The sequence below is a fragment of the Cryptomeria japonica genome, chromosome 9, assembly GCF_030272615.1.
Source record: "Cryptomeria japonica chromosome 9, Sugi_1.0, whole genome shotgun sequence".
Classification (NCBI taxonomy): Eukaryota; Viridiplantae; Streptophyta; class Pinopsida; order Cupressales; family Cupressaceae; genus Cryptomeria; species Cryptomeria japonica.
In genome coordinates, this window is record NC_081413.1 from 650,711,276 (window position 1) to 650,723,536 (window position 12,261).

A 12,261-nucleotide genomic window follows, 5' to 3' on the forward strand; every position below is an offset into this window, starting at 1 on the left:
TTTTTAATTACCAGTTAGATCTTCTCTCTCATCATTGGTTCGCACCTCAAAGGTTTTAGGGTTAGGGGAGAAAGGATTCTCCTTCACAATACTGTCATCCACAGTTATAGCCGACTGTATCCCAGATCTAGTATCATGCCCTTTCTCAAGGGGTTGGTTCAAAGGAGAAGTGGTGGGCTCCACCTCCCCATCAGTGCTATTAGAGGTTATATTAATCTGCTTAATAGATTCAATGTCACCTCTTGATTTAGTCTCCTTTGAAATATTTTCCATATGAGGTGTGCTTATGTCCTTTGTAGGTCCATTCATGCTAATTATAGGTCCGTAAGGGGAGTGAATGACCTTCTCGGTAGCACTAGTGACAACCTGGGACCCACCATCTTCCCCTCCGATCAACTCTTGGAGGAAGGGAATGGTTCATGACTCAATTTCCATATTTTGATTATATAATGCAAGTTCAAGTTGTTTTTTATGATCTGCCCCCATTTTTAATTTTCCAAAGACAATTTGTTGAGCATTTTGTTTCCTAGGTTCCCCAGGAGGATTAGCTACTATGCTCATTTCTGTATCCAGAACACCAGACTCACTACTAGTCCGATTTGCTTCCTTTAAGGCCAACTGATATTTGAGAATAGCTTCTGCAATTGAAGGAGGAGAAGTGGATGTGCAAGGGAGGGTTTGGGGTTGAGGTAGGGGGGGAGATTCAGCTACCCTAGGCTGGGATGAGGGGTCAAGAGGTGGGGGAGCAGAGGGAACAGGGTCTGATTTTTTAGCTTACTCCGAGTCCAAGTGAGGTTGGTTATTGTTGGAGGTTTTCTTGAGGGAAGTACCAAATTTCTTCACCATTAGAGGGCAATTCTTTAAGTAATGGCCACTTTTCCTAGATCTATGACAAGCATTTATCCCTCCTAGGTATTCTAAGGGACACGAGAAGAGTTGGTTTTCTATACAGATGTCAATACCAAAGGGGAGGATTACTCCAGGGTTGAATGCAATTAGAACCCTTGCATCCATGTGAGGTAGCAGAGAGGCTGAAGAATCAATTTTAATAATCTTTCCAACCAACTCCGTGATTTGAGCAATGCAGTTCCACAAAAAAGGGGGGACGTTTTTAATAACTACCCATTTAGGGTTGGAGAGGGTCATTATTTCTTCATTACAAGCAAGCGGAGTCCAGGGGACGGCCCTAAAACAGGCGTTGCCTACATTCCAGAATTGTTTTTCAATACCCCTCTTTTGAATCTCTTTATCATTAAAAAAAACAAGAAATAAGCCTTTTTCTAACATTCTGCAAAAAGAAAACTGAATTCCAAGCTTAACTGACCAGGTATCATGAAACTATTTATTAAGATATTGTCTAGATGGCATTTTATCTACATCAAGGGCTGCTAAAAATATCGCAGAATCCCGAAGCTGAGCAATTTCCTTAGAAATACAACTTTCATAGTGGAATTAGGTTTAATGATGATTCTCAGGGCCGAGGCAACCTCACCTTCCTCGAGATTTGTTGTTGCATCCTGGTTTGTCTCTGGTTCGAACTTTGCCTCGTCCGGGATGGTCGTGCGGTGCCCTTTAACAGCTTCATTGAATGATTTCTTGCCATTCACAGAGGGTTTGTGGGTATTAAACCCATCATCTCCAGTTTTCATCTCCATTAATGGAGGCACGAGTAGGGATTAATGCGAGGGCCTCCCACTAGGTCTGGGAGCCCCTGGGTAGAGAGCCAACCTACAACCAAGGACCGTTCATGTACCTTGGTTGTAGAGCTCCCACACTGCCGTTTAATTTTTGTCTAAACCCACAACCTTTACTTTTGTAAATTGGATAATATATATATATATATATATATATATGATAAATTGATTCAATCATATACATATATATCTATATAGTTATTATATATATATATATCCAATTATCGTAAAATTTAATTACTTCATGAATTTTGTTTTTACCTATACATAATCATTTGAGATTATATATATATATATATATATATATTTATGAGTTCTAATAATAATTCGATCATGGACTTATAAATATGTATGTAATTATCGAATATGTAAATAGATTTGCGGAATTAAATTATTTTATGAAAATCCATATTATATATATATATATATATATAATCATAAGAACGGTTTATTAAAGAATTTGTTAACAAGTTTAATGTTTAATATATATGTAAATGAAAAGTCATTATTTATTTATATATAAATATAAATAAAATTAAAAATATAATAAAAATAAAATAAAATAAATAATAATAAATGGTTTAATAATGATATAGTGGAAAGCGACTTAAATGAAAAGCTAATGATCGAGAAGGGTGGTTTAATAATGCTAAGGGAATGTGAGGGAGGTCGATAGTAATATCGACCACTCCCCTTATTTAAAGGGAGGGGTCAGTATTACTACTGACCACTCCTCCTCCCCTTCTTATTAACATCGACCACGTGCAGCCACTGAAACTTAATGGTAGTTGGCAGGTTAATATGTAGTTGCATGATCTTAGGCAAGCGTAGTATGGAGGGAGTCGACACACCACCGACTACCCCCTAGATTGTTGATAAACATAAGTGAAATTCATAGAAATTAGACTACTAAATCCTCTAGAAATGAAGTAAGAGGATAGAGCGATTGTGCATACAAAACTTAAAATTTGAATCACAAAGAAGAGGAAATACTAGGATAACGAATTATTAAATATTGAAGCTTATTTTGAATTCATGAAGAAAAGACTTATAATTTCGAATTTGATCCTTGCATGAAAAGTAAAGATGATTATTAGGTGTCTAATTTGAAAAGCCATATAGATAGGCGCTTTATGAATTTTCATCATGTTAGATTGTTGTTATGGAAAATTAGTAAAATCAGTGAGTTGAGTTCTTAAATCATGGAGAGTCACATATTAGTATTAAACTAAATATGTTATTCGAGAAAAAAGGTAGATGAACCAAAACACATGGAAAGATATAGAGCTTAGATGATATAAACATGGAAATTCTAAACCATAAGAAAGGGAATGCAATTTAATGATTACGCTTTTAAAATGTTTTGATAATTGAATAAAAGAATGTGTACTCATTTTATTCAATTTATATATAAAGATACATACAAGTGTTAAACCTTCTTAATATTTAATTATTGTCTTTAAATTGCTTGAAAGATAGAAGCGAAAGATTGTTTTCTTTCAGATGTATATTTGTTTACCCATGAAAGATTGCTTCCTGTCAGATAGGATTGATTTTAATGAAAGATTGATTCTTTCTATTTCTATTCAACAAAAGATTGTCTCTTTATCATTGTATTTTTATCTTGCAAGAAATAGGAAGCTAGAATTGAAAGGCGAAAGATTGTCTTATGTATATATTTATTCTAGATTTATGTGAACAAAGCTAGATAGGCTTGTGTTGTGGAAGGTTACCTTCCAGAATGGGTGTCGAATGTGGATTATAGAGAGAGTTTGCTTTTTCCAAACTATATTATTTGCTATCAATGGCATTATACTCGGTCGAGTAATCAATTGAATAACCATTGAAATAGATGGAATTCTTTTATTTATCCACTCTACCACATCCTTGATTGATCTTTCTTATTTATTAATGGAATTAGAAAAATGAAAATGCATGTATCATCTAGGCACACACCAAATTCCATCTTGTCTTTCGAATTCTTTTGCTAAGCAATTCGTGCAGGGTCGGGTATTCTTGATTGACTAAGAATTATGGCGAAGTGTAAGCTTCAAGGTTGGGCGGAAAAAGTCCCTGAATCTTGTTCTCATCTTGATGCTAAAGATTGTGTTAAAGATAGCTTGGGTTGCAGATCAAAGGATGCATCTCACCCTTTACTTTGTATTATTTTGTTATTGAACTTACGATGACTTGAAATGCCTAAGTATTGTATGATTGAGATACTACTTATATTGATTTATTGAATGAAGAATCTTTATCTTTTATAGAAATTTCATGTTTATTATGATATAAATGGAGTGATCAAATGAAGCTATGGAAGGACGAGTGGAATGAAATAGACTTATTAAAGGAATTATGAGTTTATTTAAGAATAAAGAATTTTTCAGCTATTATTGAAGTTAGCACGATTTACGTCTTTACACCCCTTCCCCCTCTCAATCCTGTGGTGTGTTCAATGCTTTCATAATAACACTTAATTATCTTATTCCCACAAATTTGTCTTTCCTTCTATAATATTTACATTTTTTATGGCTTATTTTGATATATTAAAGGTGTTCTAAGACTATTTAAATGATATGTAATGGATATATTAGCCTAAAATTGACCCAAATGACATCTATATGTTGCCTCAAAACCCTTTATACCTTGCCAACATGATGTAAACTATTGAAATATATAAATTTTGATGAAGGTTATGCTTGAAATTTAAAAACTAAAAAAAATATTGTTTGATATATATTTTTTTTAAAATTTAAGGACAAACTTTGAATTGTTGAGAATTTTAGAAAAAAGTAATGTGGAATTTATGTCAAAAAAAAGAGTGAACAATTTTATTTTTCGTCAGTTCTCCCCCTCTCGTCCCAATAAATAGCTTTAATATCTAACATGCATAAAAAAAATAATTTTTCATGAATATTTTTTAATAATATTTTAAACCGAAACTTTACCGAAACATCATAGTTTTCATATAACATCAATTTTTTTCTAATATTTTATATTATTTAAAAAAATAAATTATACCCTTTTAAAAAATATTTTATTTTATAGTACATATTATATTTTTTAATATTTAAAATTTAAAATTTATTTTATAATCTAAAAATTATTGAAACCATGATTATATTACTATTTTTTATTTTCTCTTAATAGAACTTCTAAAATAGTTTGTTTATACATAATTAATATTCAATAGTTTGTTTGTTAATATTTAATAAATAATTAATTATTATTTAATAGATTTACTCTCATAACAATATTAACTTGTAAGATATAGACCAAACAAATAGGGAGCGGTTATTAATTTTCTTGCATGATGAAGATAAATTAAGTCAAGTTAGTGATGAAATGAAGCGCAAAAATGTCTATGTAGAAAAGTCAATTATTGTAGTAAGTGATAAATGATAGTTTTCTTGCATGATGAAGATAAATTAAGTCAAGTTAGTGATGAAATGAAGCTCAAAATGTCTATGTAGCAAAGTCAATTATTGTAGTAAGTGATAACAGAAAGTTAGGTCAAGGAATAATGAAGAAAAATTAAGCCAAATGAATTATTACATTAAGCGATGTAAGGAAGTAAGGTCAATTTAAGATATGATGGGGAAAATTAAGTAAGAAAAAATTAATTGTGTGAGGAACACAAATTAAATCAAAGTCAATTTTACATACATTAAGATATACATAAGACATTAATAATATGCAATCTTGAATTTAATTTAATTTTATCATTTTATTTATTAAAAATTATTTTATTTTATTTTATATTATATTATTAAAAATTATTTTATGTATATTATTTAATAATTTTATTTATTTATTCAAGATTTAGTTTATTAAGAGTTATTTTATTTCATTTTATTTACTGAAATTTATTGTATTCTATTTTGTTTACTTTAGATTTGTTTATTTTATTTCAGAATTATATAAAATTATTGTAATTTTTTTTACATAGTTTATTTATCAAAATATAGTTGTTTATGGATTCAATTGTGTTCAAAAAATTTGCATCAAGTTTTGAATCCCTCTTTGTGGTCCATCATGAGAATGAAGAGAGCTAAAAGAATTTTTTAAAATGCATTATTTAATTTTTAAATGTACATTCTAATTTTAATTAAAAAATATTGTTCATTATATATGTGTGTCGTAATTACTTGAAGATTTTTAATTATCCAATAGACTTTATTTGGTGGAAAACCCCACTGAAATAGTCTATTGTCTTAGGCCAGGTTTTGTCATCTTCACTATGCTTCTCTGATTTTGTTGTGACGTTGCTGATCAATTTCTCAATGATATAGTGAGGAGATCCACATTGGCAGGAAGAGACTTTTTAATCCCAAATTTTAGGGTCGATTACATCACCGTGCTAGCTACCCCTCTCCAAAGGTCCATCTCATACTCCATTCTCATGGTTGTTGCACATTAATCTCTCTTGGGTCATTAGTTAAATTAAATTGTTTTGTTCTCTTTTGTTACTACCCCTCTATACCAACTTTTATATTTTATCTCTAATCCACAATGTATAGATTTTTCATTAAGATTCTCAGAATTTTAGTTACTCCCCAGTTTAGATATTGGTTTACCATCCTCTTTTTATTTTGTTTCCCCCACCTCCCTTATGTAATTACAAAGATTTATGTTTTCATGTGATAAAATTTGGTAGATTCCTTAATTATTGTGATGGGTAATGGATTCTTTAGATGTTTTTTCTTTGAAACTAGTTTATGATTTGTAATTTTTGTTTTGTAAGGCCTGCAAGAGAATAGCGGCCATGTTTGGTGTTTCACTAGCTCTCTTGAGACCAAAACGGATTGGATTTGCCTCACTAGATTTTTGTCTTTGCACAACTTATATTTCAAGGATTTAGATTTTTTTATTTTGGCTCCATTCTTTGATCCTCGCTTGAATCCATCTCCTTCAAATAATTCCTCCAAGGATGCCATGGCTTATGATACCTATTATGTATATTCTTAAAATTTAAGGCTTTTTTGTTCTAAAGGCTAAATCCCATGCAATGGGTTTGATAGCATACTATAAACACACCATTGTCTTCCCTTTCCAATTTAATAACAATTTGCACCATCAGTGAAGTAAGAGAATAGTTGCATACTTTCATGACCTTGCATAGTTCAACATTGAGGAGATTGGTTGGTTGTAAAACTGATATATCTTACCCTATATTTGGTGATTCTTTCTTTTTTAATTTTTAAACTCCTAATTGATTCCATGGATGGCACATTCCATTCCACATTTTCTAGCAAGCAATGCTCAATGAATTTTAGATAATTTTCTTCACTCTTCACAAGTTAAGAAGTGATGAACTAATGGTGCTTTGGTTGGATGTGATTTTAAAGGTTTACCGTTTAATTTGATTTTTGATTAATCTTTAAAATTTGTTATACTTCAATTTCTTTCCACATAGCTAAGATATTTTATATAATTTAAAAATTAATTTATTTAGAATGTTTCAAAATGTGTGAGAGAGCCTTTGAAAATTACTTCTAGGTAAATTCTTATAGATTATTATATCATGTTATAATTGAATTTATCTCATGTTATATTGGATACAATTACATCAATTAATATATTGATTCTTTTTTATAGTCAAATAGATGTCATGTGGATTTCATTTTTTTTATTATGGTATAGGGATTGTGGGTTCATATAAGATTCTATCTTCTTACATGTACTCATGTGAGAATCTTTTTAGGGATTCAATTTTTCATTGTTGATGGAGGAGGTTGGTTGTAAAACTTTTTTTTTTTTAATTTGAAATATAATTATGCTACTGACAATTGTAACAAAATCCTAATTATGTATAAAGTTCTAATGTAATTTTTTTTTTTTTTTTGATAGGTAATAGGTCATAGCCGCAATATTTTAAATTATTATTATTATTATGTTTGATTAGATTGACCCAAGACCTTCCCCATTATGAAAGGCCAAGAGTCACAACTTAGAGTTCCACTTTTAGATATCCCTATTAGGAGTTGAACTTGGGTCTCCACAGTGAGAACCTAATGTTTTAACCAGTTAAGCTCAACCCCTTGGACATTTATTATTTTATTATTATTATTAGAGATTAAATTATATTTATTAAAAATATAAATATATTAAAATTTATATAAGTACATGTGACTTAATTTAATTGTAATATATCTTTAATATATATAGGTTGTATATAATTTTTAAAAAATATTTATATATGATATATAATAATTTATATTTTTAAAAAATATTTAAGTAAAGATCTATCAAAAGACAATAATAATAATGTATTGAAAGAAATTTTAAGTACACAGTAGAAACTAATACCTTCAAAACTAGAATTGAAAAATGAAAAATGGGTAGAGAGAAAGATATCTACCTAAAATATCATATCTATCAATTGAGCTATCTCTCTCTATCCTTTTATCTCTCCTATTCACTCCATCTCTTGTATGCCTTCTCTATCTCTTTTTATCCATATATTTCTCTACCTCTATCTTCCTTTCTCCCTCCTTGGCTCCCTTTCTATTTTCTTGAATGAAATAATATTTTTTCCAAAATGAATTTATTTGAGTTTTAAAATTTGGAGAAGAAATCTTACTTATTTCATTAGATCACAATAACTTCATTTTCTTCAAATAAGATTTATTCATAATTAAATAGAAATGATCTTGTACGAATATATTGAAATATTTTAAGAATAATAATAAAAATAAACAAAAACGTAATTCTATAAACCTCTTGTTTAATTAATGTGAATAAAATAAAAAATATTTGATTTTATTTAAATGACAAAAAAATGTCTCATCTTAATTATTCATTTATTCTTTAAATTTTAAACTAAAATTTATAATCCATATTTTATAATCATATTTCTAATTTTTTTGGTGATAAGATTTTACACTGCTCAATTATTATTATATTGCATCTTAATGAAGCTCAGTAAAACACTAATATTAAAATTTAGTTTTCGCTTTTTTAATTCCAATATATTATCTATCACATATTTTATTATTGACATAACCATTGCACTTCCTTTTAGTACAAGTGCTAGTATTAATTATTGTCTACCCACACATAAAAATGTGTATATGATGACATCTATTAATCAATGAGTAATTGTCTCTTAATTAGCATAAAGCCAAATGCCTTTCATCAATTAAAAATGAGAACACCCTAGAGTAGATGTCTCTTAAAGAAAACATAACCTTTAAATTTAAAATTAACATCAAACTTTCATTATAAAAATTTGTTTTTTCTTCTAATTCTCTTTTATTCCCTCTTGAACTATTATGAAACTCTTAAAAGAAATTATTATCATTATTGAAAAAGGAGTGAGAAATTTAGTCCGAGAGCTTAGCTCTTGGAACCGTCCTATAACCTTTGGACGATATGCAACAAATTCTCGTCCACACCACTGACAAATCAGAAATTAAAATTTCATAAGAGAGCGAAGACCTATATAACTCTTAAATGTATTCCGAACACATGTCATTGCCGAAGAAGAACAAAGATCAATTGAAGGCAGAACAGACTTTGCGAATCTCGCCATCACTCCCAGTTTTCACACCGACGTTACTCAATTTGACCATGGCCTTAGCAAAAGCCAAATCAAATCTGAGGCCCAGCACCCCTCTGATGGTGCCCGCATACTTTTGAACAACGCTTTTGGTGGAGGCGTCGCCCCACAGTCTCTGATCCGACTCCAAAACCGCATTGCCGTCCCTCACATTCTTGAAGAAGCTGTCATCGAAGTTCAACTGGCTGCCCTTGTCCAGAGCCACGCGCTTCGAACCGTCGCCGCCGGAGGGGCAGAGTGACTGCAGTTGAGAGAGATATGAGCTGCTGATGGTAGGGTCCGCGTTCCCTGTCGTCGTAAAGTTGTACAGTCTGTAGCTGAAGAACTGGCAATCTGTCTGTCCAATCGTGTGGGCTCCTACATGCAAAAATTATAAAAGGATTAAATATTTTTGCAGTTAATGAATTAGTTGGTTTACACTGTAGAGTGTGGTTTAGTGTGCATTGAGTGCTGACCAACGAGAGTTACAAGATCTTCGGTTGTGAGGCCTTTGTCAGCGAATTTCTGTTTCTGGACGGTGACAGAATCAGCAGGTGTTGGGAGATTTGCGGCGTCTGAGGAAGATGAAACCAAGCCGTCTCTTCTACCAGTCGGTACACCCCACGTTGGTCCCTTGCTCTACATTTAATCGTAAGTCACATATTAAAATTAATAATCTTAAGAAAAAGTACTGATATTTTAAAAATAAAGATGATTTATGAATTATAGAGTCTGATTGGCAATGTTGACAAATCAAAATTAGAAACATTAATTATTAACGTTATGGATTGTGAAAATATCATTAAAAGATCTATTCATCTGTATATTTATTAGTTATTTATAATACGATGATCGGTTTTTCTAAACTAGCTCTTTCAAATTTTTACACAATAAAATAGAAAAGAAATAAAACCAATGAAAACAAACAGTTCAAATAAGGGAAAGACTAAGAATACCAGCACAACGGCATCTCGAGAAGCAAGGGCAAGAATGTCAGCACAAGAGACGACTCCTGGGCACGCAGCTTCTACCTGTGTTTTGGCATCCTCCACAACCTCAAACCCACGTAACCCCAGATTAGTCAGCGAGTTTTTCTCTGCAGATGGACCAGTGATCAATATGGACGCATCACAACCCTGCATTACAATAAAATCTTAGTAAACTTCCCATCAAACCTTTTTCTTATGAAGTGAAAACTAAAATCCATTGATTTCTTACTTGAACAAAACAGTCATGGAAGAAAAGCCTTAGCAGGCCTGCTGCAATTGTTTGATCAGCATTAAAATGCGTCTTGACGGTGGACGTAACAATGGATTCAGCCTTTGGACAAGTGGAGGAATAGAACCCAACTTTGGTTCCCTGAGCTCCTACCAATACAAAAATACCCAACGAATAGACCAGAAATTGAAGTATTGCCTTAAAAACTATGCCCATTGCCATGGCTTCTCAACTTCAAAGGAGAACTCAAGTTCAAACCTTTACAAAAACTTGTCTGATGTGTGATATTTCAGACTTCAACACAAGCTTTATATAGCCATTCTTTAGCTCAAGAGTCAATCTTGGCTGCCGGCCATTTGCAAATGCATGGACTTTCTTTATGACATGACAAAGCTAGCTGTTCTGTGTTGTGCCCTTTGACTTGACATCATATTCAGATCTACGCGTTTTACTTCTTTATCCCATTGGCTTTATTGCTTTCTTCTCCGACAGTTCAAAGTTGAAAGTGTGAAAGCAAGCAAAAAGAAAGAATATTAATATGCTTGCAGGGGCCCGTCTTGTGTAGCAAATGTTTTGTTTTTTCTTTGAAAGAAGAGACACCGCTCCTATGTGGGTTTCAATATGGTGGATTCCTGCATTGCACAGGGGGAGAATTAGGTGGTAAAAATGGAAACATTAGGATTCTAGATGGTGCTCTCCAAAGTTTGAATTGGTCTCATTTTCAATGCTTCACACATAAAACCAAATCCCAACATTCTTTAATGTCTTTTGTTCTTTTTCTTTAAGAAGCTCTTTTAATTTAACGTTAAATATTAATATCTTACTAGATCCACGTATTATATTCTCCTCTTTGAAGGAGTATTTCAGTGCAGCAAAAGGCATTTTGCTCGGCTCCTCTAGGGTCATGCCTATGTTTTTAATTAATTTAAATAAAAGATGCAAAATTAGTGTTGATAAAGAAGGTGTTAGCTTTATGTGTACCAATAAATAATTTATTGTAGTGTATATTTTGTGATCTAATTCAAACATTCATTATTAAATATGAGATAGTAGAGTCTTTACAAAGTAAAAAATAGATTGATGCTTTATTAAGATTGAAAACTACATAGGTGATCTTGATCTAAAAATTGTGGTGCCAAACATCTTTTGAAAGTCTTGAACTATTTACCATGATTATTTGGAATTGTGTTCACCATTTTTTATCTGAAAAAAGTGGTGCTCAAAAGTGTCAATAAATCTTTCCCTCATAAAGGGAATATTTGTTTCTTGTCTTATTGACAGTCAGGCCATATTAGATTGATCCAATAGTGTTTGAAAAGTTCAAAGACATGCCATGTCTAATGCAAATGCCTATCTATGTATCCAAGCATGAATATAGATGTTGATGCTATGTTATTAGATGTGAAAAATGTTTTGTAGGTGCTCTTGGATATAATTGTTTAATGATCTAATTTATGAAGTATGACTTTGTCTTTTTATAAAACACTCTAGCATGTAAATTTGAACACTTTTCTATTGATTTGATATGTAATATCTAGTTAGAACTAAATTGGGTTGCAACATAATCAATTTTAATTTTAAAAAATGGAAGTCAAGATCACATTTCTAGTCATGAACTAGGTGTAGGGCCACACTTATGAGATTGAACTAGGATAGAGAACAAAAATTTAAGGGGCAAATGATCTAGATCCTTGGGGGATGGAGGTCTAGGTTCAACTCAATTTGATGATAAATATTCCATTTGGACACTAATTTTTTGCACTAGTAATAGAGGGTGATCAAATCAAGTCAAAACAAGGAATAAAAATG

The 12,261-nt window shown here is 31.4% G+C and overlaps 1 protein-coding gene across 1 annotated transcript; it reads right to left on the reverse strand.

The window, feature by feature from the left end:
- Positions 1 to 9,133: 9,133 nt before the first annotated feature.
- LOC131045729 (peroxidase 25-like) lies at positions 9,134 to 10,720 on the reverse strand. Its single transcript, XM_057979320.2, has 4 exons — positions 10,453 to 10,720; positions 10,191 to 10,370; positions 9,711 to 9,873; positions 9,134 to 9,612 (listed from the first exon to the last, which is right to left on the reverse strand). Exons 1-4 carry the CDS (start codon positions 10,672 to 10,674, stop codon positions 9,191 to 9,193), a joined length of 987 nt encoding a protein of 328 aa, XP_057835303.2. The 5' UTR covers positions 10,675 to 10,720; the 3' UTR covers positions 9,134 to 9,190.
- Positions 10,721 to 12,261: the final 1,541 nt, after the last annotated feature.